At 46.5% G+C, this 27561-nt stretch overlaps 1 protein-coding gene across 1 annotated transcript; it reads right to left on the minus strand.

Annotated features, from left to right (window-relative positions):
- Positions 1-648: 648 nt before the first annotated feature.
- Positions 649-27054, minus strand: cltcl1 (clathrin, heavy chain-like 1). The gene is given in 38 exon segments (XM_034540925.1): positions 649-2042; positions 2483-2558; positions 4385-4411; positions 4751-4972; positions 5202-5372; positions 6428-6538; positions 6633-6764; positions 6847-6996; positions 8268-8543; positions 9238-9402; positions 9489-9646; positions 10090-10282; positions 11057-11240; positions 11464-11609; positions 11920-12042; positions 12126-12360; positions 12739-12881; positions 13004-13129; positions 13244-13407; positions 13538-13718; positions 13884-14048; positions 14156-14293; positions 14800-14922; positions 15106-15259; positions 15381-15543; positions 15546-15591; positions 16408-16605; positions 16769-16926; positions 16929-16941; positions 17043-17156; positions 17380-17427; positions 17429-17481; positions 17484-17541; positions 18527-18718; positions 18720-18796; positions 20043-20250; positions 26302-26450; positions 27045-27054. Coding segments are annotated over 38 exon segments (5175 nt in total). The 3' UTR covers positions 649-1917.
- Positions 27055-27561: the final 507 nt, after the last annotated feature.

Below are 27561 nucleotides of genomic sequence, written 5' to 3' on the forward strand. Positions count from 1 at the left end.
AGCGAGGATGGGCCGTCGGGCTGCCGCATGGAACTTGTTGGGCGGTTTTTCTCCGTGAAGGGAAAAGACTACCGCCCAACCCATCGAGCGACACGCGGGTCGGTGGGTGACACTCTGGGTGCTTGCGCGAGAGGAGGGCGGCTACTTTCCACAGTAGGAGAAGGAGAAGAAGAAGAAGAAGAAGAAGAAGAAGAAGAAGAAGAAGAAGAAGAAGAAGAAGAAGAAGAAGAAGAAGAAGGGCGGGGCCCAATCTCTGCGTCTGCATTACCCTCTGAATGCAGCCCAGCGGGGGAGAATAACGTCCTATTCCCCTGTTATTAAGTAGTTGTACAACAGCTGGCATTAATGGGTCCAAACATGCCAGCTACGCCCTCTCCAAACAAAGAGGCATCGGCTCCCAACACACACACACACACGCAGCTCGGTTACAATCGTGTCAGTCTGGATCTTGACGGGGAATGTAAATAAGGGTGCACCGGGAAGAAACCATTCATTCTCACGCACACACACGCGCGCGCACACACGCACGCACACACACACGAAGGAAGTAGTAACGCACTCATAACTGTACGTGTGGCTCTTTCCGCTTGGACAGACCACGCAGCTCATCAGTGCATCACGTGGGGACCGACAGGAAGTAAACAAATCAAGTGAACTGTCACCGGTTGGAGCAGCCTCGCCTCAACACGTTGCCATTTATTAACCTGCGGTTTGTTCTGGTTTTTTTGCCTTTAGTAATTTTCGTACAAAAATTATGCTTTATAGGACTACAACACACACACATACACTATAGACAGTACACACCATAATATTTGACTCTTTTGATCAGGTGTTTCAATACATCTTAAATTATACAGTTTTCAGTACAATATAATGATTGTTTTTGTTGTTGAACCAACTATTGCGTCTCCATCTCAAGTCTCTGAGCGTCATCACCGCGGTAATACTTAAGATATACTTGAGTGGAACATGACAATTGTGCTCCTGTTTGCAGCATTATAGTTTGGCAGCACATGCACACACTACAGGATTTTTTTAAATGTTTTTTTTATTATTATAATTATTATTTCACCTCCTTTCTTTCTGTCTGTCACAAGCATCCTGAAACTCCAGCTCCAAAAGCGGTCGACCGCTCTGACCCAGCGAAAAAGTGTAGTTTGTTTTGCAGGCTGCGAGGCGATGGACATTTCATTGAGTGTCTCTTGGTTTTGGTGACGTGTCCCTTTAAAGCCTTTAGAGGCTACACGCACATACACAGACAGTACTGTAACCTCATAAACAAGTGTTCTTAATTGGTACAGCAAACACTTTGTACCTGTTGTGAGAGGACAAACAAGAACTATTGCACAGTAACCGTCTTTCCAATCAGAGCATGAGACAGTAGTGGAATTAAACATTTTAGTCTTTTTTTCTTTTTTTTTGCCCCCCCTCCTCAAAAGTGTGTAAGGCCGTAGCAGTGCTTTTACAACTCCTTAGTAACACAGTCTCTTCCTCATCAGTGCTGAATCTCTGGGGGGAAAACAATCAAAATAAAAAAAGCTGCTCTATGGTTAATAAAGACTACACGGAATGGCAGGACAGAGAGGTCCGGTGTCACTAACGTTGTCCTTGGGTTTTGTTAAATTCTCTAGGAGCTGAAAGGGAACTTCATGCTGTGTAGATCAGTGATGCAGCTGTACGTCCAAGAGGGGAAAGGGGAAGGGGGGGGGGGGGGTTAGAGGTGAACGGTTTCTATTGCAGTTTCAGGGTTGTCTTGTTGGGAACGACGGCCCAGTTGAGTTTCAGGTGTCGACCCGGAGCAGCACGGCCCAGTGTGGTTCAGGTCCAAGGTGTGTGTGTGTGTGTGTGTGCGTGTGCACTAGGAAGGAGAGATGGGTGGGGCAGACGAGGCAGGGTGCGGGGGAAATCGGGGGCCGTTTACATGTTGAAGCCGTAAGCGGGCTGAGCTGGGAAGCCCGCGGGGGCAGCGGGGTAGCCGTAGCCGGGGTACGCCGGCTGGGGAGCCACGGGAGCAGGAGAGGGGGGCAACATCAGCTGCTGACCTGATCACACAAACACAAAATGTAGACTTTAAATAAATTAAAGCAACATTTAAAAATACATTTTCTTAAAAGAACCGACAAAAGTACAAACACTTTTGCTGCTTTTGAATCGCCGACCCCCAAATTAATTTAGGCTGAAAATACAATATTATCAAACAAGGTGTCATTTTTTTAAATATTTGATGCAGATATGAAGCTTTGTTTACTGATGTGTTTTCTATTCACAGAGTTATGATTTAGGCTGTTTCTTTTATTGAATTGGGCAGGTTTTGGTAGCTTTGATTGGGCTGAAGCTGCTCTTTGCCTTCATCCAATCTGGATATCTTTAGTTAATGTTAAATTTCAATACCGACAGACATTTTTCCACACGGGTGTCAACACAACGGGAGGCGGGAACCACGATCGCCTGTCGGGAAGCGACCCGCTGCCTGAAAACCTACCAAACACTATCGGCTGAGGCTCCGTCACCTCCTCTTCGGTTTTCCTTTGGCTGTCGGCCTCGTCCAGCTTGTCCACCTGAGGGCAACAGAGACAAGGGGGCGCATCAGACAGGGGGAACACACACACATTTATAAAAGTGACTGGTTAACTCTGTAGACGTATCATATCCACTCCTTAGAGCCCAAACTACACACAGCACTCTGAGGTTAGATAGCTGAAAGAAGATGCCATGCGGGTTTGGTGAGCAGCTTCCAGTACAGATGTTCAGTCAACAATCAAAGGGCCCGTTCAACTCTACCACAAAGTGGTACCTTAGTAGTGGTACCCTTTCCAGATATGATGTCTTTATTTTACTTTTTTATTTTACTTTACAGGGACAGTATACTGTTAGCTATAAGCCCATTTATATCTGCAGTCCCTGGGCCGGAATCAGAATAATTCACAGCTGACTTCAACTGACCCTTTCAGTAAAACTACAGCGAGGTTAAATAAATATTAAATTGTGTATTAAATGAAGGAGAAGCTATTGATGCCTACATATGCCGCCGCTACACTTCCACATTCACAATCAATAGTCTCATGTCAATAATTATGGCAGTCACAGCTTCCACATGCACCCTATCAGCAGCGCCCTCTCCAGGCAGACTTTCACCAAGCATATAAATATTCAGAGTTGGTCGGAGTGCCATTTTTTTTCTTCTTCTCGACACTTAGCGCAAAGAGATCATCAGGCATGTGCTTCAACTGCAATAAAAAAAGGTTTCGGATGTAATTGGAGGTGAATTAAAACAATGGTTCTGCTAAATCAGTTTTGGAAAAAAACAGAATTTCAGTTGAGTCATAATTTCAAGAGTGAAATGTTAAAACAGCACCCATTAAAGCACTTTTTTTGTAAATAAAAAATAATTTCTGAGATGCAGAGTATTCATCTAATAGAAATGGATGCGAATTTAATGTAAAACAAAGACTTTGTTTTGCTTATGCCGCCTTTTGTATTGCCAAGAGAAGCTGGTATCACACTTCCTGGCTGGCTGCACCGCCCCAGAGACGGAGCAAAGGGGCCTCCGTGACCTTCAGTTTGTGTTTCGAAAGCCCTACGCTGGTCCAACAGTTAAAAGCTCTGAAACTTAAACTTGTTAACCAGCAGCCGGAAACGTGGGGCTGCCTCTAACACGTTTTAGAGTGGCTCGCACTCCTGGTCTTTGGAGAGAGAAAAGAGAAATATTGTATACTACATTGCACCAAAACTGAAATATTAGCCAGTTATAGCCAGTTGACACTAGATGCAGTCCCAGGAGAGAGGCGTTAGAGGAAGAGAGGGATCTGTTACGTCAGGACAGACTAATCCTGAGGGACAAGCATGGTGCGCAGGCTTTGGCTCCAGCCACCAACACGGCAGTTCAAGTTTAAGGGGATCTTGACTGGTCCGAGACTTCTTCTTTGGACCGCGATCTGGTTCCTGGATACAGTGAAAATCTGGAAGGTTTGTTCAACCGTCAGTCACACAGTGTCAGCAAGTTTATGAAAACACTTCATAACCAAACTAGTGCAGATGTGGCATGGTTGTAATCCCACACCAGCAGTTCTAACCTTTTTCTTTTCCTCAAAAAGATAAGAAAATTCATCAACCTCTGCCAACGAGGCTCCCCGGGAAGATCATTTTGAAAACCGCCTCGGGGCCGACAAACTCAAAATGTGTTAAAAAAAAAACACGTGTTGGTGCCGAAGCGGAGCGAAAGCCTTCACGAACCACCACGGTTCTCCGAGTCGGGATTGAGGCTACGGTCCATGCTCGAGGTTCCCGCGTCACAAAACCTCAGGGATGAGTTGCCACGACAGAAAAAAACAAAAAACTACACAGGACAGGACACTTAGGAGAAATGAAAAAGAGGGCCAGAGACCATCACCTTCGCTGCAAACTCATCAACCTGGAAGAGAAGCCAAAGAGATGACCTCAAGTGACCTCACATGTCTGCATTTTTTTAGACCAGAAGGATTTCACTGCGAAAGAAAATACTGAACTAGCATTACTTAAGAAGGCCTAAACTAAAACTCCCTGTATGACGAGTTTTTTTTAAATACCTGCAGGAGACTACCTTTAGGGACAGGTTGCTACAGGAAAATAAACAATGTAAGAAAAATAAACCAGCTTCAGAACACACTAAAAATGCCCAATTTACCCCCTAAAACTAAATCCAATAACTAACCCTAACTTTTTAACGTTCAAACAGAAACTGAACAGAGTCTTCGCATTGTGGAGTGCTCACCTTGGTCAGGTACTCTCTCATGACCTGGATGAAGTACGGCATGGCGAAGTCCATGATGTTGTGCCTCCAGGCCAGCTCCAGCACCACGTCGGGGTGCAGCAGGTCGTAGGAGGCGAACAGGCAGGCGGCGAAGCACTCCTTCCTGCCCTCCTCCAGGAACCACTGGAGCAGAGTCTCCGCCAGCTCGGCATCCTTAGACTCAGCGGCGTAGAGCATGGCGTCCTGGGAAAAAGGCAGAACGCATAGAGCGTGTTTAATTAATATTTAAAGCCCTCGTGCACATTTTAGACGTCGTCTAAACCATCGTTTTCCTCTGCAGAGGCGGCTTCTCTCCTCACATCTAGAGCATCACTTTATATAAACGAACCAACAGCGCCATCTGCAGGAACATGTTGGTATATGTTGAGAGCTCGGCTAAAATATTGTTACTGGAAGTCTTTCGTTGTCTTGCCTTGTAGAGCTTGTCCCTCTTGCACAGCTCCACGCTCTGTCTCCAGCGGTTGTTGCCCTTGTAAAGGTAAGCGCCGATGCGTCGGAACTCAATCAGCTCGTGTTTCTCCAACCTCTGCGCCAGGCCAATGGTGTCGAAGTTGTCATAGTCGTCGATGGATGCTCTCAGGCCCTGTGGATGACACTCAGTATCACATCACAGACGAAAAAAAGGTAAGAAAAGGGATGCCTGAACCAGTCAGTTCCTTGGAACTGGACCTCAGCAGTGCCACCTAGTGACGGCAGAAGCTGCGTGTATTTCATAGACTGTGTATAAGAAGTGGACGTAGTCCCTGTGTGATGTCACCATGCAGCTTATGGCTCCGACGGGTGAAGCCAAACTTGCAGGGGGGCGAGTCTCTGAGAAAGTGACCCTACTCACTGGACTTCTCAGTAAACATTGTTAACATGAGTTTGTGGTCTCAGTCTCTAGTTTCAAGTCTTCTTCAATACAGCATGACGTCTCTTCGTTACTCCTCTGAAGTCAGAATATGGTCACTTACGTTCACTGGTTGTCAAAAGCCAAGATGGTGACGGCCAAACTCGAGGCTTCAAAACTTCTGTTTCTTATATACAGTTTAGGGACGTCATCCACTTTTTTTCTGAACTGCCATTTTCAAGCCTGGTGTTCGTTATATTATCCATTGACATCTTGGTCTTTTGCAACCAGAAGTGACACAAGAAGGCGGAGCTAAGTTCAACCCAACACTAACCGAGATACATTTTTTTTGCCGACCAAAAATGTTTCAATTAACTTTCATGAACTAAAAAGACACTGGGAAAGGGTTTAAGTTGAAAGACGAAAGCACGGACCTGGTAACGACCTGTCAATCACAAGGTAGTTTGACTCTAAATGAACCATCATTTATTAAATGAACATCATGCTGTATTGAAGACTTGAAACTTGAGATTGAGACCATAAACTTATGTTTACTGAGGGAATAAATCAAGAGAAGAAGTAGTCCTTTTTTTTAGGCTTTCTAGGCTTCTATACAATCAGACTTCATTTTGCAATAGGAGTTACCCCCTGCTGGCCAGTAGAGAGACTGCAAGTTTAAGGCACTTCCCCATTAGCTTCACTCAGTAGAACCAGAGGTTTCCACCCGGGTATAATTATTACTATAGCAATTTAGCATTTAAAAAGTGCCCTTTAGATCTACACTATGCGGGGTGACATGGCTGAGAGACCTGGTAGTCTTCCTCCTCCGTCAGCAGGTTGTTGAGGGCTTCGTTGACCGACTTGTTGTTGTGATTCTGCACGGACCTCAGGTAAGGCTTGACCACCTTCAGCTGGTTCACCTGGTTGAGCAAAAACAACCGGCAATCACGTCAACCTCCTGCCTGTCACTGCCTGCCGGATGTAAAGAGAGACCCACAGGGTTTGGTCGACTACCTTGCTGAAGAAGGCGACAGCTCGGCTGTGGTCCAGCCGCGGGGACAGGATGGTCAGCAGGTCGTTCAGTAACAGGGGTTTGTATTCCAGGTAGAAAAAAAGAGATTTGTAGTACAACTCCAGATTGGCGACCTGAGGGCGAAATAACGAAACGTACAAAAGGCCACAAAACGCAAAGATGTTTGAAAATGATGCGTCACGGACACTTGCTCACCTTAGCAATGATGTCCTTGAACGGACCCTCTTTCCACGCATCCGTCGCGTGAGACATCATCGTGATGGCGGCGTTGTCAAACTCCTCGTATTTATCGTAGAGGAAAACCAGCTCGGCCCATAAATGAGACTGCTCTGCGGCACGAAGGACCTGGTGAACACACAGAACCGCCAACAATGTCAAACCCTCATTCGAGACTGTCGGTCCAGCTTTGTTTGGTTAAATTAATGGACTCAAGATTTAGTTTTGGGGGTAAAACGTGCGGTTCTTTGAACCAATCACAATGGTCTTGGGAGGCACTTTGTGGGAACTGCTTTCAAATAAACATTGCGTCACACTATAAACAGCTCAGAGCATCACAGTCCTCGCTCCTAAAAGCTTATAACTAGGACCCGATCAGATTCAGCAGCCGGCCCCTCTCGGAGGAGGTCAGCCCGGCTCCTGGAGGTCTGCCGCAACACAGAGACTTAGGAAGGAGGAGAGGACGAGAAGGCAGGAGGAAAGAGGAGAGGACGAGAGGAGGGACTTCTTATGGACCTTTTTTTCCTGACATAGCAACTGTGGAAACTACTAAGTGAATATGGTAAATGGACCTGTACGTTTAGAGCACTATTCTAGTCTTCAGATCACTCAAAGCACTTTAACACTAACTGACATAATTCACCCATTCACACCCATTCATACACTGATGGGAGGAGCTACCTGCCCATGAGGACTAACTAACATGTACACACATTCACAGCTATGGGAGCAATTTTTATACACTTAAAAAAATCCTACATTGGTACCAACGTGTATCTTGATTTTAGGACCTCTGTAAAAAAAAAAAAAAAGGGGGGGACCCAGTCACCATTGTATAGCTCCATGTAATTGGCTACAGTCCTCGTCTTGGGATTGACTGGAGATCACTCCTGACACAGACGCTCAGTGGCGGTATAACGGTGGTTTTCAGAATGCACTACATCTCAGGAGGTAAATATTGTACTTTTACTCAAATGAAGCTTAAGTGGTAGTTCAGTCAGGAAGACTCTCTTTACACTCCTTTTCATTCATAATCTCTCGGTCTCCATTTATTACTCCATCAGCTGATTGTGGGCGTTCACTTTAAATTAACCAACCAGATGCTGCACAGTTTCCTGAAGACAATCGTAACGTTGCTGTCAAACTTGAAAATAGGTTCTCCTCCCTGCCGCTGTCAGTTGTCATTTCAGCTCAAAACCAGTGGAGACCCTCCTCCACCTCATTCATCATCAGAATGCAGCACGTTTCTCCAGATTAAACTACATCTGAGAACAATAATGTACTAACACTACAAACCTATGACGATCTTAAAGATTATTTATGATGGAGTTCATGGCGCACAAATACGTTGATTAATTACAAAAGGCGGCATTGTTTTGAAACACACACACACTTAATACCTTTGGGATGTTGACTCTGGACCAGAAGAGTTCCAGGTGCTCCCTCATCTTCTGAGGTTTGAACTTGGAGTAGAGGATGGCGAGCTCGGTGAACATGCCCATGTGGGCCCGCTCCAGACCCAGCGCGGCCTCCAGCAGGGCGATGAGCTCCTCGAAGTACCCGCGGTCCTGATAGTAGCTGATCAGGTCCTCCAGCTCGTCGGCGTGGATCACGATGTGGAGGCCCCAGATTTGTCCCAGACGAAACTCCTCGCCGTCCACACACGCAAAGCACACCTGACGGGGAGAGAGGATGCTCCTGAAATCTTCTGACCATATTTGTGTGTATATATATATATATATATATATATATATTGAAGATTCTTTATCTGCTCAGTTTGCTTGCATTCAAAAACTGCATCTCCCATGAGGCACAGAGCTACTTGTTCACATGATGGGGAATGTTTACAACTTGAGAGGAAAACTCAGTTTTATGTGTGCAGAGTTGGCCCTTTAAGTGTCACGTTTCAGCTGAGGAAAGCAAATGCGGAAGCTTCTTAAAACCTGCATTCTCTCTGCTGACCAAAAGGGGGCGACTCCGTCGGATGAAAAAAAGATGTCTGATTGTATAGAAGTCTATGAGAAAATGACTTCACTTCATTTATTCCCTCAGTAAACATTGTAAACATGAGTTTATGGTCTTAATCTCTAGTTTCAAGTCTTCTTCAATATAGTATGATGTTCATTTAGTAAATGATGCTCCATTTAGAGTCAAATAGACCAGAAATGCTTTATGTCAGGGCTACCTTGTGATTGACAGGTCGTAAACGGCATCTCTATACGATGTTGAATGCTTCCCAAAATAATTGTGTTTTTTAATTTTCTTTTATGGTGAGGTGCTCAAATTATACAAGCCCATACAGTACCAGTAAGAATTCATCTTTGAATATTCTCTACTACGTTTCAGTTTTAACTAAAAAGTGCCTGTTACCTCCTTCCACGTCCGCGTGCTGTTGGCTTTCCGGGCGCTGTCCACGGCCGCCTGGTATTCCCCGAGGTGGACCAGCGTCGATGCGAGGCGGGCAAAGTTGGACACGTTGTTGTACAAAAGCTTGGCTGCCTCGTGCATCCCGTCGTCATAACAGCGGTCGCCCACCTGCACAGGGACAGGAAAGACGTTACACCCTCCGTGACAGCGACGCAGCCCTCCGAATGCTGGCGGCCGGGATGCGTTTCCTTCACCTGCTGGATGTGAGCATTGTTGGGCCCGCTGACAAACTCCTCCAGCTCGGCCAGGCGGTTCGTTTTCGCCAAGGCAAAGATCAGCTCCGTCTCCACGTACGACTCTCGCGCTTTCTTACGAGCCATCTGGAGGAATTTGACCAAGTCTTCCCAGTTATCTGCAACGACAACAACAACAAAAGAACGCGACACCTTTAAGATCCCCCCGCACCAACTGCACAAGAGAGACAACCGGCCGCGTTGCTGACCGTTGCTAAAAGATGGATTACGTTGATATTTAAAATCAGATCAATCGGAATGTGGCTCTCTGAAATCAATAGTGTTATACCCTGAGAGAAAATAACTATTAAATATTCTACGTGATATGGGGAAATATCCCATCGCACCAAACTGAGTGTCTCTTTTTTATCTTGTATCGGGGATGTGATTAAATACCGGATGCTGCCCTGTGTCTCTCAATGCTTCTTTAGTTATATCCATTTATTGCCACTGTTGTTCATTAGACTTTCAGCTCGAGTTGTTTTGTTTGTTGCCTTGTTGACTCTGTACTGTTATTCATCATTTAATAGCTACGTGTGTGAAAAAGCGACAGGAGGCCTACCGTTCTTGCTGGCCGCGTTGACCACCTCCATGTACGCCGAGGGGTCGACGGCTTTGATGTACGAGTCGATGGCCTCCTTGACCAGGTCCCTCTGCAGCTGAGCTCGGGCCAACTGGCTCCACACCGCCGGCTCATTGCAGCGCTCGGCGAACTCGTAGGCGCGGTCCAAGTTCCCTATGTGCTCGATCAATACCTGAGGAATGGGGAGAGCGGGAGAGGACCCCTCACAATGAGACACCACAAACGGCAGGAGACAGAAGCAAGTTTGGAAAGAAAGTTGGAAGAGAGACACAGGGTGGCCCAAAAATATGAGCGCAGAGGAATGGTTATGGATGCGGGATTTATTTATTTTTCCCATGTACATTTATTTGACAGCATTGATTTCACAGTGTTTTGTCTGAATTGGATTTTCAGCCGTATTTAGCGAGAGCGAGACCGCCCAAGGCTGCTGCTGATGACGGCGTGGATATGGCCGGAGGCGGGGAAAGCCTCCCAAACCTGAGCCGTCGAGCGCAAACAACAAATGGTGGTGCTCTTGCTCACATTTTCAAACGAGGCCAAAAGGCCCGTTTGAAAATGTTTCCTTCGTCTACATTTCGTGAGTTTTCTTTCTACATCCATCAGATGTAGCCGAGTTGCCTACTTTGCATGCAATGCACCCTGGTGCATGTAGTCACAGCCGGCAAAGGCTCCACAGAAGGAGAGATTGGTTGATATATAGCGATTAATACGAGGGGTGATTATACAAAACCTCTCCTCGTAACAAAAGATATTTAAAAAAAGATTCCTTACAATAAGAAAAACTTGGGTGCGAGAGTGGGGTCCCCTTAAAAATAACTGATGCACGTATTAGTGGTACTTTATACATTCATGTTATACTACCAAATGTCAAATAAAAGCTTTCGCAGAAACTTCAAATAATTGTATCAGTGCGGCTGGAACCATCATGTTTTTTTGTTTTTCTCACCTGTATGGCTGAAGTGTTGACGTCAAACTTCTTGAAAATGGCGAAGGCTTCCTCAAAGAGCTCGTTGCTGATGGCGATGTTCGCAATGTCCGGAGCGTCATAGTTGTCCAGCTTGTTGATGTACTCCATCACGCGAGTGCGGTCGGCCTTGATGGCCGTCAAAATGAGCAGGTTCTGGAGGTTTCTGGGCGAAAAATACGTCCACAACAGAGGGAATTATTTTTTAAAAAGAGACGGAATTGTTGGTGGTATGTGTACAGATTGTAAAGCCCTCTGAGGCAAATTTGTAATTTGTGATATTGGGCTATACAAAATAAACTGAATTGAATTGAAAAAATTGGGTGTAAAAAAAAAAAAATGTAAAAAAAAACTTTGTGCAGCTTAGCGAGCCATGAGTCATGCTGCACCTGTGTTCACTGAAGACGGAGTTGTCGAGTACGATCTTCTCCAGCAGTTCAATCAGCTCGTTGGGCAGGTCTGCGGTCATGAAGGCCTTGACTGTGACGGACACCTCCTCTGGATCCTGGGTCTCCGACAGCGCCGTCTGCACCACCTGAGGTGGGAAGGGAATACAAAAGTAGAGATTGAAGAAAAAATAAATAGCGAGTCAGAAACGGGGATTCATTTCTGACTGATTCCCACTGAAACTGAGATTCCCGTTTTATAAATAATAAAATGGTATTTCTTGCTGAGAACTATTTAAATTCTGTGAAGAAGATTCAGCTTCCTTTGAAAAGTTTCATTCTGTATTCAGATTGTGTATAAATAAATAAATAAATATATATATATATATATATATATATATATATATATATATATATATATATATATATATATATAAATAAATAAATAAGGCACCTGACCTGGTCGATGAGTTGTCTTCTGAAGGGGTTGTTTTCCTCCAGCACGTTCGCCCAGAGCTCTGCATCTTTCCGTCGCACCAGATAGCGAGCCTCGCTCTTGAATAAAGAGTTCTCGTTGCACACCTGAGAAGAAGAAGAAAAACTTGATTAAATCCTCCTCCACACTTGGAACGACGCAAACAATCACCGGCGGGATCTATACGCACCTTGATGAGATCCAGGTCACACTCTCCTCTCTCGTAGGCCACGCAGGCCAGGTGGGGGTCCCTCTTCTCGCAGTACTTCCCGACCACGGTGCTGTCGTAGAACGTGTTCTCCTTCAGGAAGCGCTCGGGCGTGTTGTTGCTGTCGATGTAGATCTTGGCCAGGGCGTTGTGGGTGGCCGGTTCCTCGCATCCGTCGTGGGTACGGGACTCCAGCCACGACAGCAGAAGTTTCAACCTGAATAAAAGTGCAGCATTTAAGAATACTTTTTCAACTCTGCTGTAGTGTGACGCCAGGTGGCAGTGTGGCGCTTTCAGCAGTGTCATGCTATACATTCAAAAGTTCTATGAACTAGTTTCTATGAATCCTGGATGACCGTCAGAGGCCGTGCTTAACACTGGATATCTTTCTTCTCACCAACTGACCACAAACTTGTCGTGTCTTGCAGCGTAAACGCAGCCACTACATCTTGTTAAAGAGGGTTTAATTAAACACCCACTTGGTAAAGATGCTTTTGCAATGAGTACAATGTCACCTTGACACACGCAAGTGTCGTCCAGCATCCAATGAGACACGCAGGAGCAGCCGTGCAGGTCGTTTATCTCTTGGCCTCACCTGTTCCTCTTCTCCACCTCCTCCACCAGCTCGTCGGTGGAGAACTGCCCTCTGACCACCATGATCAGGTTCTTGATGACGTCCTCGGCACAGTCCACATCCAACAGGCCGCCTATCACCACCGGCAGACGACTGGGGTTCACCTGAATGCGCGCGACACGAATAAAAGAAAAAGAAAAAAGAAAGAAAAGATGTCAGCACGCAGCCGACATCGAGCTTTAACAATTAAGTGCTCACCAGATGTGTGTGAAGTCGTGATTCTTACTTTCTGCACGTAGATTTCGATGTATTTCTGTAGGCTGTTGCGGTAGAGGTAGAGCACCAGGTCGTGGACGAAGTCGAAGCGATCACACACGATGATGAGAGGAAGCTGGTCCGTTAGCTTGGCCTCCTGCGAAAGGAAAGGGAACGCGTGATTGAACCGTGTCAAAAGTTTTAAAAAATTGCTGCTGAATGAAGAAAATCATGGACGCGCTCTACACTGGGGATCTTCTTTCTTTTTTACCTTTAGGAAGTTTTTCACCCTCTCCGGGTCGTAGCAGTTGCTCTCCCTGCAGATCCTCTCCACCTCCTTGATCTGGCCTGTTTTGCAGGCGGCCTGGATGTACTTGAAGTGGACGTCGGGCTCCTGGCTAAAATTCACAATCGACCCAAGGAAGTAAAACAAGCCTTGAATAGAAATGGCAGAGGGTTTGGGGGCGGGGAGAAAACAGAAGTCAGCTCAATCTATGCAAACCTGAAGCCTAAGTTTAACACATTCACTCCCCCCCCCCTCCCCAACCTCAGGAGTGACACCTACCCTCGTAGCTCTTGAAGGACTCGAAGAGCTCCACTAACGACTGAGTCCCCAGCTGCTCGTGATACTTGGACGCTACCTGGACGCACAGCTGCAGGTTCTGCCGGATGTTGGCCGACAACATGGCCCTCAGACACTCCAGCGAGTCCTCCACCGATAGAGAGCCGAAGAAGTTCACCAGCCACTGTGAGGAGGAGGAGGAAAAAGGAAAGAAAATAAAGTAAAGAAGAAGAAAGTAATGCAGCAGGGGAAGAAATGAGGAGGAGGAGGAGGAGGAGGAAAACGAGGGCGGACTCAAAAGGAATTTTCAGTTTAAAAAAAAAAAGGTAGATGCTGTCCACGGGCATACCTCAGGGTTGAGCAGATGCGTGTGCACCACGGCTCGCTTGATGTCGTACTGGTCGGTGAAGTGCTCCAGAGCCCTCTGGAGCAGCCCCGCCTTCTCGCACAGCTGGGCAATGTGGGCGCGGTCATAGTGGGTGAACATCTGGTTGCCCAAGATCGCATCTGCTACCTGAAAATTAAAAAAAACAATAAATCCACGCACGCATGAACACATCGAAGTTTGATAAAAGGTGAAGCGGCTTCCAGCAAAAAGATGAGCCGGTCTCGAGCGTTCACCTGGGGGGCATGCATGAGGTTCATCTCCAGCAGACGCGTCTGCAGGTGTCCCTCGGCTGGGCGGTTGTTCTTCAGGGCATCCAGCAGGAAGGAGGTGCACTGCTGGATCAGGTTGCCCTCCATGAACACGTCGACGATCTACCGAAGGGCGAGAGTGGGCAAAAAATAAGGAGAGAGGAATGAAGAGGAGGCACAAAGCGGAAGGTAAATGGCTCAATTTCATTAGGCAAATGGTGCAATTTCATTATTTTTTTTAATTCCTACCACCTGTGAACCATGATAAAGAGTTAGCACACACTGAAAGATTAGTAGTCACACGCCATTAGGAACTACAGGCCCCGGCGGCCAGATGTTTCAGCTTTTCTTAATTAACAACTTCTGTGAAAAATGGGCAGTGACCTCAACGGGCCTCAAGTCCTCCAGTTGGAGATGCGGACTGTGCAGAGCGATGATGTGGCTTTTTTTTTTTTTTTGGGACGTTCTTTTTTTTTTTTTTAATAAAAAAGAAAAGAAAAAGGGGGGCACTGACTCAGTGGATTCTTGGCATTGCTGGCACATCTGGAATAACACAGAAGTAGGCTCCCACACTGGGCGTGAGGGAGTGAACGTGCCGACCTCGCGATGCGTCCGTGTCCGTGCGTTACCTGGTTGATGTTGGCCAGCGGCTCCTCGTCCTGGACCAGCATCTGGGCGAACTGCAGTCCCTGGTCTGGGTTGACGCGCATCACATTCCTCAGCAGAAACACCCATTCTGGGGTGTAGCCCACCTACAAAAAGCGCCGGAGATGAAGCAATTCAGCAACAGCAAAGTCGCTCAAAGACACCGTGTGTTTACAATCCGTACTGGATATAAAAAACTTTGCAATATATTCCGCCACAATATGTTTCCACTTAATTGTAGCGTGTTTCCACATGTGTTATCAGTCATGGCTGTTTGAGCTGCTTTTTACCTTTTTAGCGTACAGCACAATCTTCTGGAACTGGCCGGTCTCTGCGAAGCACTGGATGACCTTGTTGGGGACGTTAGCTCTGAGGAACACGCTAAGAGCCAGGGTTGGGTCCGAGGCCTTCACCAGGTCCCCCAGCTCCTCCGAGCACATCCAGCTGCAACACACACACACACACACACACACACGATCACAGTAATCAATAGTTAGATGACACTAACGCAGTGAGCAGCGTTTACAGATTACGTTACGTCTAATCCCCCTTCAATCAACCCCACCCCGGTCCTACCTTGTCCTCCTTCAGCCATTTCTCCAGCAGCTGCTTGCGCCCCTGCTGCAGGACGGGCCGGCACAGCTCCAGAGACTCAAACTTGTTGAGCTGGCCCTGGTCCAGCAGAATACCGAAGTACTGCAACAGTGGCGAGGCTTGGCCCGGCTGGCCGGGACACTCTGGAACTTTCGGATGGTCTCTGCCGTCCGCAGGATACCCTGAGGGGAGGAAGGACGGCCAGGAATAGTTACACTGAAGCACAGCGGGCACAACTGCTATAGTTTCTAAAATCATCAGCAGACAATTATTTGACATTTTGGTCCATGTTTAAAAAAAAGGGCCGGTGTGCAGCATTCAGGCCAATCCATTGACAGAAATGTAATGTAGTATTCATCACTATGGTTTCATTAGTGTATCACCTGAAACGCCAGAGGACGTACAAACAAAATGTACTGCGAAGAATTGAAAAGACACCGAGCCTCCAAACCAACCTCCACAAGGACGAGGAGGGGTTGTGATTATCTGGAAGCTCATATCTCATATTCATGGACTACTTGGTTGCCTCTGTACAAGCCCCGTAAAAGAAACTAGTTCAGTATTTTATGCATTTTAAACGAAGGTTGAATATTTGGATTTTTGAGACCTCCGGTTTGTAAAGCATCTCAAAGCTCGAGAGCTTTAAAGCTTGTGTTTTCGTTAGCTGAGCATATCTAGATGGAGCGGGTCCTTTTGCACAGCTACAGTAGCCCAGAGCGGACCAACCAAACACTGAATCAAGCAAAAGTCTTTTCCAGCATTCCCCGAAGGCCACATCGGTTCTCACAACGCGACCCGAGGGAAGGAGTGAGCGGAGGGGCATTCAGTTGGTTGCAATCTGCAACCTCATTACCAGATGCCGCCAGATCCTACACACTGTCCCTTTAAGTAGAACTGTGAGATGTGCATGCAAGCACCGTTTCAGATTTTTTTACCAGTGCATCTGGTGCACATTTGGTTACGTGAGCGCTACGACACAGCGGGAGACACTGGCGTACCTTGGGTGCCGACGCAGCAATCTTTGCGGCCTCTGAGTAACTTCCCTGGGCAAACAGAGTGTTGAACTTCCTGGCAAAAATCTCTTCAGCCCCGGCCAGGTTGGACCTCACGGCCATCCTTAAGGCCAGATCGGGGTTCTGCAGGACGTTGGTGGCATAGTTGACAATGTTTTCCTCCTCAACGCACACCGACAACACCTGGAAAGAAAACACACATCAATACTGTGGATCGGCTTTCATATCATGCTCCGTGAGACCAGAATGTCATTCAAGCATTCATCATTAACATCATAAGCAGAGCTATTATTTATGCCGTATAAACCATATCAATAAAAATATGTACTTATGGCCTGTTCCTCACCTGTCCCTTCTTGTTGACCCCAATAATCCCTGAGGTGGCTTCATGAGGGGCGGTTACAAAGATGGTCTCTGCACTGATTCGGTTCATGTAGATGCACACTCCAGACTCCAGGTCATACAGGTGAATGTAACCGTACTTTGTGATCAAGTATATCACGCATGCTTATTCCCAATCTGGGGAGAATGATCAGAGACAGAGATGTTATCTGGCGTCACCCCTTTACCACAGAAACTATGAAGTAACAGGAGGGTGGGGGAGAGGAGTCCTTCCTCACCTGCATAGCTACAGGAAAGTCTGTCTGGGCCTCCGGGGGGAAGAACACATCCACTGCTTTCTTAGCAAATGGCTGGTTTCCTGCAGCTGGCTGACCAACTTCAATGATGTGCAACTGGAAAAAGAAAGCCCACGTAAAGACCTGACCACAGTAGGTGGGCAGCCAACCACAGCAAAGCAAATGCAAACACAAAAAGGGGAGTCAATGCACTCCAATAACTCTTTAAGCCATTTTTGTGGCCGAAAGGCACGAAGCATATAGGGTTGTTTCTTTGTTCAGAGACTAAAGACACTGTGATGCATCATCAGATCCTTGTCTTCAGTCCAGGGGCCCTCACCTTTCCCCCGGCCTGTGAGCGCACGGCGAAACAGAAGAGGGTGGAGGGGTTTGGCATTTCCCTCCACTTTGAACTCCCCGAAGGCAGCGGCGTGGCCCTCGATGGCTGGGACACTTTCCTGTCAACGGAATACAGCTGCATGGCCCCGACCACTCGGTTTTGCTGCAGGGAAAAAACGAGACGAGAACAAAGGAGGGGGAGAAAGCTTTGATGCGTTCAAGTCATTACCACTACAAAAAGGAACAGTTTAGATATCAGGGAAATACGCTTATTCCCTTGCGTGCCAAGAGTTGGGAGATTGATATTCTAGCCTGAAATTTGGCAAACTCGATACGTCAGCTTTTTTTCCGTACCCTTGAACCCAGGCGGGCAACCTCCGTTCTGAAGTGTGAAGACAAAAGGGAAGTGCCTTAAACCTACATTCTTATAATGGCCAGCAGGTGGCAACTCCTCTGGTAGCAAAAATAAGTCTGATTGTATAGAAGTCTATGAGAAAATGACTACTAGTAGATCATTGGTGTGTTTTCAGTTCAGAATCGTAATATCTTTGGTGGCCACAGTCAGTGTTCGGTTCTACTTCTCGTGTCGCTTCTGGTTGCAAAAATACTTTATGCTAAGCCGGGCTTTGCGCGTTACGGGTCCAGCTACATATTTACCATACAGACTCAAAGAAAGCAAATAAGCGTACTTTCCAAAAAAACTATTCCTTTCAGATGAAAACAATGGGTGATTGTCTGAATTTCTTCTTCTTCCTCAGTGTGCAACAAATAAAACAATTATTGATGCCTTCGTGTCATTAATGTCACCACATTACACAGCTAAACGTTTGTTCAGTCCCTTTCTGGGTTTCATGATTAGTCATGCTTCAGTCGAGGCTAGCTCACACGTAACATCACACCGCCGCCAACCCCACTTGGCTTCATTTTTGTAATTTCTTTATTAAAAGATTCTCCAGGCTGATATTTCTTTTTTTGGAGCAATGTTTTGGGTGTGAAAATGCAAGATTATTGTGGACGGAGAGACAAAAAGAGTGGATATTCATGTCATAAGACGCTGTAGATAAGGGATCAGAGAGGGGAAGTGATAACTCAAGCTAATACCTTTCAAAGATATTCTTCTGTCATGCTGAGTGAACATGTTTTCATACCTGTGCAGAGATCCCGATCAGCAGCAGCCACTTCTGTTGCTCGTCCGTTCTGTAGTTGATGATCTGACAGCCGGCCAGACTGGCGTGCCGATCGAAGACTTTGGCGGGCTGGGAGTCCCCCTCCATGCTCCAGTGGAAGACGGCCGCGTCCGTCACCAAGGCGACGGTGTTTACCGAGATCCACTTCCAGAAACATGACCTCCTCTGTCATGGTGTGCGCCTTCACCTTGCTCTTCATCTCGATGTTGAAGATCTGCAGCGTCTTGGCGGCTGAGGGGAGATGAGGAGGCGGAGAGAAGGGCATGAGACAACGCTTTATCTTCACGTATTAAAACAATGTTTCGCATGAATAATGAAATAATATAAATAAACATTTCAAGAATGTGTGACCCCAGTGACCCAAAGAGCACCACCCACTGGTCACCCAAAAGAGGAGTAACATTTTGTGTATTAGTGAATTTCTGCTATTTCTTTTCCACTCCCAGTCAGACCACCTAATTATTTTTAAAAACACCTCTTTTGTTCTCCCATATCTCGCTGTATCTAGCCACACAGAGGTTTGCTTGTATTTGCGCATGTGTTTTTGCTTAATCTGTCTCTAAAAATATCTGCAGTCACCTAAATACACTACAGTTAACAACCAAATTACCATTCACCTCACTGTAATGGAGGAATCGTCATGCATAAATATCTCCAATTGAAGTGAACGGGTTTGTTACAGGACATGAGCCATGTTCGGGACGTGGTCCTTAACTAAGTGTTATAAAAACGCCATTTCTATCCACATTACTGATGATTATTTTACTAATAAACAACCCTACAAAAAAGATGAGCCCTAAAAATATCAGATTTGTTTTTAAACTTTGGAGATATGGCATCTCGCTGAGCCGTGATAATGTTTCTGTGCTCCAGAATGCTGTTGCGAGTCGGTCACAGGACCAGCAACGAAACTCCATTTACCAACAAACAAACGGGTGAGGAAATGAGTGTTTCGGGTGAACAGCATCAACACACACAGCCATAATGGCATGATGGGTGGGGTGGGGGGCTGGGAGCTTTATATGAGAGACAACGCCACTTTAACATCACGACAGAGCAGACAGACTGAAAGCAACTCACCGTCTGAGAGAGGACAGAAAGCAAGGAAGAGAAAAGCAAAGTGTCAATCAGGTAAGGACTACTGTAGATAACCAGAGGAGAAGGCGGGGTTAGAGAAGCATTACAGCCAAAACATCCTGATCAGCGCTTGTGTTGGTGCTCCTAAAATTGATACGTTACGACCAATTTGGTACATTCGGGCAATGAAGCAGAGTGCACTCTACATATTTAACAGCATCGACACAGCATCAGTCATCGCATCACCCATAGCAACGCCAGTAAATCTGTTGGAACCAGGGAGGAGCGAGACCGTGCCAACGCCACGCAGAGACTTCATCCTGGGATTTGGAAGAAGCAATAATAACCTTGGTGGCTTGGCCCAAAGCCACTAATGATACCCGCCGCTCTCTCCGCTCACCTTTCAGGGCGATGACCTTGCTGGCCGGGTTCATGATGGCACTGTCGGCGGAGATGGGCCTCCTGATCGGGTTGGTGGGGTCGGACATGTCCACGATCACCACCTGGTTCTGATCACCCACCTTCTCCCGGATGCAGATGAACTTGTCCGACTCCATGGTCAGATAGCTGAACCCGATGTTGGCCGGGTTCACGCCCCTGTTCTGCAGCTGGAAATGTATTAAAAGAAAAGATCTTTAGCCAGAGTGGATGACGCAACAACTACACTATTTAGCATTTAAAAGAGTAATTACATTTGAGAGAGCATTTATGTTTTAACAACAAATACGTGCATGTATGTCTTACAGTGACATTATACATTAAATTACTAAATAGGAGTGTTACCTAATGATCATTAGAAAAAGAGGAGCCTGTCATTTGACTCATAGTTTTATTGGACGCTCGAAACAAAAACAGGTTAAATGAATAAATTGGTTTAAAAGGAAAAACTAATAGTGGAATATTGCAACTTAACAAAGCTTTAAGGCCACTGAAGGAGTTCCGTCTCCATCAAGGACAACAACAACAACAACAACAACAAGAAAAGAGCAGTGGAGTGAAACATAAATGGCAGCAGCTGACATTTGCCTGCAGGAGGGAGGTGAGAGGAGCGTATGTATGTATGTATGTATGTATTTATAGCCGCTAATATCTCCTGAATCTTACTCAAGTATTTTGAGAACGAAAGTCTCAATGACGGATATTTTCTGGTCTCCCTATCGTAACATCATCATCACGTCTCTATTCAAAAGTACGGCGTCGCTCTCCTTCAGCAAAAAGGCCTGTGATTGCAGCCCGACGCTGCACTTCGTCGTCAGTATGTGAGGCCGGCCGCTTGCGAGGGGGACTTTTAATTACCAGGTAATTAGGTCTGGAACCATCATTAAAAGAAAATCAGGAATGGAAATCCACCAAAAGAAAAAAACTATGTCATATGTTTTATTAAATCAAAGCACAAAGTCAGCCAGATCCGAGTCGTTATTCAGCATCTTTACTTTTCTAACGAGGAGTCCCCCCCCCACCCCAGGTGCAGACGGCCAGTGTCAAATCGTAGCAGAGCGCTCCTCATTGGTCTACGGAGGCCGAACAGAGGAATTACTGTGCACATTTGTCAAACTGACCAGACCAAAACATGCTCTCCACCCACCCCCCCTACCCCCTAACCCCGACGACTGGGAACTGACTGCATTATGCAGTCCGAGGCAAGCGGAAAGGAATCCCTACGCTCATCACAGGACTGTACTATCTTGCAGTTGGCAGGTTGGAGCAGGAGGAGAAACATCCCGACCGCTTGGCCATTAAAGCGTGACATCTACATAACAGGAAGGATGTTAGCAGGAAGGATGTCATCATCATCGGGGGGAAAAAGGAGGCGGTGGGGGTTGCGAATGAATGAAGCCGTTTCACATCATAATTTTATTGTTCCGCAAACGTCTGCTGCAAAATGTGTTTTCTTCACTAAAAGCTATAAAAGCTTCTTCTTTTTTTTTTTTTTAAATAAATTTAGGTTGTGGATTGCTTAAGTTATTTCTCAAGCAAAACACTCAGAAGCCTTCAGCTTCTAAATGTGAGGAATTCCTGTTTTTTTTCCGTATACCCTTCAGAAAGGGTACGTTGTTGAAAAGTGCTGCCTAAACAAAAATGATGATCATTATTATTAATAATAATAATCACACCAAGCGCTTCGCTGCAACTCACGCGTAGTTTGGTTTCTGGAGGGAGTTGCGGGGGACGTATATACAAGATAAAAGGCCTCTTGAAAAGGCCACGGAGAAAGACCTGAGGGAGGACTGCAGCCATATGCTGCATCTCCTCGAGACTGCCAGAACCATCTCTGAGTGAGGGAGGGAACCACAATAAGATAGCGTGGGGGGAGGAGGGTGAGGGGGGGATAAGGAGTGAAAAGAAGAGCTCGAGACGCAGTCCGCTATCGTTGCCCTAAAAAAAACGAAGAAGGGAGGGTTGGTGCTCGGAGTGATGAATGTACCTTTTATGAGATATGAAGGGAGGGGATGAGAGTCTGTCTGTGCAGCGCCGTTCCAGTACACAGGCCTTATGGCAGTCTTTCAGCTCAGGGTGGGGCTACTGACTCACCGGAACGAAAGCACCCCCCTCCCCCCACCGTACTCCTCCTCAGTAGAACATTCCAGACTAAAAATCCCACTTCAGCGTCCATAAACCACCTCTAGACCCATTCCTAGAGAAGTCCTCTTCCTCAACAGCCGAGAATAACAATCACACAAACACACAATCACAATAAAACAATGGCCGCAGGCAGGACGTAGCCGGACGATACAGGCGCCGAAGGCTATTTCGTGAGTCATAGGCTAGGGGGATGCAATGCCGCGGCACTGACACGGCGCAGCTGATTTGTTGGGGTTCACGGAGGGAAGAGGGGGATTATACAAGCGCAATTTAAAGCGAGCCTACAGCAAAAAGTGTCGCTGCTACTTCGCGGCTTTTCTTACATGAGCAATTGAGTACAGGGCTGTGTGTGTGGTGTGCGTGCGTGCCGTGCAGGCCCTAGAGGTGGTTAGATCTAAGTATTTAAACCAGAGTGATTATTGATTTAGTTTAAACAGGTCTGGTCTGTCTTTCAGGTGAAGAAAGTGTGAACAGGATAACAAGAGGCTGGGTAAATAATGCTTCATTGAATAGAAACCGATGCTGTGAATAAGACCGGAAGGACAAATGTAACCCCGACAAATAAAGACAACGGAAAAATATGAACTCAAGCCCGCTGTTCACAGAGAGATCTCTGTCAGACAGGGATTGCTCAACTTTTCACAAGAATTACTATGAAGGAAACTTCCAAATGAAAACCAAAAGTCAAATCTCCATAAACTCTTTTTATCATAGAGGATAATGAAACCCTGTATGGCTGCTCTAATCAATATTCTCTGCTAACATTAGATTGTGTATGGAAAGGGGGCCCTGGACACTTGTCTCTCCGGCGACTTTTAGAGCATCTTTCGCTTCCTTGTGGTTTTTTTGTGTGGTTCTGGCCCCACCTTTACCGTTTTGTTCACTCTCGCCACACTCGTCTCTAAAAAAGGTGTAGTTTTAGCCCGGCAAACTAAAAAGGGGAAGCTGATAACTCAAGTCAGGGCCCGTAGTACCAGCATGCCATTTATCAAAACGTTTGGCGGATAAGCGGGCGCATGAATTCTACTCGTTCCCGTCCACTGCAGGCTCATACATGAAAGCTAATCGCTGAGGTGATCCTTTAGCTGCGAACGTATTTTACAGATTTTCGAACCGCTTAAGCCTCTGGTTTGCAGACTAGAATAATAAGGCAATGTCGATTTTCTTTCTTAATGAATTGTCTTTTTTTCCTCTCTCACAAAACACAAATAAGCGACAAGAGGAACCAAACCGATAAGCAGTATCCATAAAGAGTAGATCAAATGTAAACGATACCCATCCCGAGTGATAATATGTCAGGCGTTGTGTTTACGGCTCGTTTCTGCTGCCCTCAAGTGGCCAAAAAGCATGTACTGTATACATCACAATGGAGATAGAGGTGGAGACATGAGGAGCAATAATCCTGTTTTTTTTTTGGTTTGTTTTTATTTTGGACATATTCTAAACTTAATCCCTTTCCCCTGCGTCAGTAAGATTTGCTTCAATGTACTGGGTTGTCGGGTCCTTTGCATGCGAATGGATCACATTTGGGACACCGTTCATGACGATAACCATCTATCGTAGATCCCGGGGTATTCGACTGGAAAACAGTCTGGAAAAAACAACCAGTACAGTCCAGTTTATTGCAGGTTTCATATTGAAGAGACACACAATGTGCGCATTGTTTTTTGGCGTGAGTGACCGCTCTTTTCGTGGAGTCGGTTTTCTGGTGACTGAAAACAGACACTCTGTCCTCATGTCCTCGGAATCACAGCGAACGGTGAACAAGCACAGGGGGACGAAGACTTAATGGTGGAGGAGAGACGACTTCACGCAACTACCGAACTGGAGGTGAGACAAATAAATAACGAGTTGCATTATCACGCGGCTTGTTTTAAAAGAACTGTATCGCGCCGTGATGTTCGGAAGCATCCTAATTTCATGGCCGACGCCTCATCTTGAAATCTGGATCCCGCCGTTATACTCCTGAGTAAACCCATGACACCGAGCTGTAAGTACCAGGACGGAGGGAGAAGAAGAAAAAAGAAAAGGAAAGGAAAAGCTAAACAACTTGAGGCCCAAAGTCCTGGCTTTGCAAATTCCAAGCATTTTTGGACTCTGCTGGAGCCACCTAGATTCACAGAGGGATACGACGAGGGGGCCGAGCTGGGATTTCACGGTAGAGGTGGAACATAAAAGCAGCAGGCTGGCTGCTTATCACCGTCTCGAGGCGGCGTGTGTGTGTGTTGTGTGTGTGTGTGTGTGTGTGTGTGTGTGTGTGTGTGTGGTTGTGTGTGTGTGTGTGTAGTGTGGTGTGTGGTGTGTGTGTGTGTGTGTGTGTGTGTGTGTGTGTGTGTTGTGTTGTGTGGTGTGTGTGTGTGTGCGTACTCTTAGGAGATGTGTAGAGGAAAGCGATGTGCACTCATAACCCAGACATTGCCCTCCTCCATCAGCAAAAGCAACAACAGGCCTGTCAGGGAGGAGAGGGAGCCGGTGGCCTGCACAGTTTTTCTTTTATTTTGGGAGGATAAAGGATGGCTGACGAAAGTGGGCTACCGGCCAGAGGAAAGGGAAGCACACACAGAGAGCGAGAGAGGGGGGGGGGGGCTCTGAATTTTCTTTTTTCTTGTGAAAGGCCATTTCACTGCCTGCTGTTACCATAACAACAGGCTACGGAAACGAGGGGAGGTCGAGGGGTGGTGCGTCCCTAAACTTTTTCTCCTCTGGCTGCAAGACACCGAGCACGAGGGGGGTTGCTGTGGGACAACCATCATCAAAGAGCAAAACCATCCAGAGGTTTTTAAAAGAAAAAAAAGAAAAAGGGAGTGGTGGCGGGGGCATAGTGGAAATAGTTCCTCCACGGACGACCAAAATAAGTGGCTGTTTGTTTTTCCCCCTCTCTGTCAGCAGATCATAACAAGGGGGGCATTTATTTATTGTTTTTCCCACTGTAACTCTGTCATGTTGATGCAGATCATTTTGAAGCTGCACAAGATGCTCCTCTGGCATGAAAAGTATACAAAACCAGAGGAGCAGGAAGACAAATCACATCACTTCAATAGACGACAACCTGACACCAGAACTGGCCTTCACACTGATGAACACTTGAAATCAGTCAGTGTCAGAAACTACATGTCAGTGTGTTATCTTCATAACACACAGATACTTTTGTATACATATTTATATGTATATATACACACACACTTGTGTATACATATAAATATGTTTGTGTGTACACAGTTAAATTCTACTTTGTGTTCCTATGTTTTTTGTTTATTTGTCGATAATCAAATTCCTTGTATGTATGCGCATTCGTGGCCAATAAGCTAAATTCTGATGGATATGGATGCTGTGAACTTTAATGTCATACATGGGGGGCGGGGTTGGGTTATTGCGACATCAAGACCGGTGTTGTGTTCTCTACCGGCTGGCTTTGCAGCGAACTGATGCGGATTTCAGAGCTTATTCAACTGTTGTAAAAAAAAAAAAAAAATACGCCTCTGCCTCCTCGCCACTTCTTATCGACGGTGGTTTCTTTTTGTGAGAGTTACGTCGTCGTGGTTCGGCCGCCGCTGTGGCTGAAGGTTACGAAGTGAGTGAACATGGTCGCTGCAGGACAACAACACCGTAGCCCCGAAGTGCCATCCGGGTTCACGGGCACAGCGCCGCCGCCAACAGCTGAGCGCAGTAATCAGGACGCCCCAGGTCGCGTCGGAGCGGATTGAACGTGACAGCGGCGTTTTTCCACTTGGAACTGGGTGGTGGGGGTGGTGGTGGGGGGGAACTGCGGCGTATCAACACGTACACGCACACGCGCGCGCGCGCCCGGTCCGCATTGGAGCTGCTGCTGTATACGATCTGACTGGTCCATTTTTTTTTTCAAGTCATCATCTGGCTGGGCATAAGAAAACTAGGCCTGTAGCTATATTGAGCACCAGCGCTGCAGCCCCATTTCAGATTCCATTTAAATGCGACATGTGCGGGCGCGCGTGTGTGTGTGCGCGCGTGCGCGGCACATGCTGCGCAAAAATTAAGACTTGCGCTAAAATGTATTTTTATAAAGCTTCTTTTGCTCTCTCTCTCTCGTCTCTGCTTACCTGCAGATGTTCCTGAAATCGTATCGGCAGTAATCTGAGCCATGTCTGGAGGGTTGTTCTCGCTCCGAGGAGTCCGCGAGGAAGGAAAAGGGGGGAAGGGGGGAGAGCAGCAGGAGGAGTGGAGGGTGATCTTGCTCCGTTTGTGCCCCCTCAAAAAGAACGTCCCCAAAAAGTCGGACACGATGGGCGCAGCGGTGGGTAGTCTGCGTTGGTATCGCACGAATCCAGCGACTGCTCCCATTCAGTAGCCTCTTCCCCCCCCCCTCCCCGCCGACCTGCGCCCCCCTTACGCCAGTTCTGAATCGAAAACTCCGCACCTCCGCGAAGAAAACTAGGCCGCTTCAACTCCTACTCCCACGAGCCGTGTAACTATACCGAGCTTTTTCTTTTAAATACAATGTCCGTTGGTTATTGTCAGTGATGACGTCTCATAAGCTCCCCGTGTCGTGGATTTATTTGTTTTTTTTTTTTTTTTTCTCCCTCTCCTCAGAGCTGTCAACGCAAGCGCGTCGGATGTGCAGTGTGTACCCCTCCGCTGCAGCCCCTCCCCTTCTTTCCCCCACCAACTTCGAAATCAGGGCTTGTGACAAGCGCCCCACCTTTGCCCGTGATTTGATTGAGAATCAGATATCATTCCAGAAGAAGGAAACCAAAGTGTAGTTTGTTCCGTGGGGAACAGCTGACGTTTCAATTTTTATTTTCGTTCCCTCCCAACGATCTGAAAGTGTATCCTGCTGACTGACAGGATCTCATGATCATAATCATCATCTTCATTTATATCATGTCCGGTGAGCAGCAGGTTGTCCAAAAGTGCAAACATATTCACTCACAGTATTCACTTTGTTGTTTGTTTGTTTGTGTCATGCATTGCACTTTATTTGGTATTAAGACACACTTTAGTGTCTTGCACATAGTGTCTTGCACCCTGGCCTGTGGACATATTTTTGCATATGGGTATAATGGAAAGCTGTTTGCTCTGAAAAAAACCCTTCCTTTTGAAATCAGCAACGGTCTTTTATGCTCCTGATGTGAGTCAGTATATTACACACAGTATGTGGACAGCGCAGACAGCTTTATCTATTGTTCCAAAGGATCTGACTCACACAAAGCAGTTCCTCAATTGATACAAGTTTTGCATGGAAAGAAGGAGTTTGGTGACATTTGAGATCACACAGTGATCAACCACTCAAATCTTTTAATGTGAAAAAGAGAGGATTTGTTAGGTCCTGTTATTTACCTGTGAAACCTGTTGCAATAGGT

Source organism: Cyclopterus lumpus, chromosome 9, assembly GCF_009769545.1.
Source record: "Cyclopterus lumpus isolate fCycLum1 chromosome 9, fCycLum1.pri, whole genome shotgun sequence".
Taxonomy (NCBI): domain Eukaryota; kingdom Metazoa; phylum Chordata; class Actinopteri; order Perciformes; family Cyclopteridae; genus Cyclopterus; species Cyclopterus lumpus.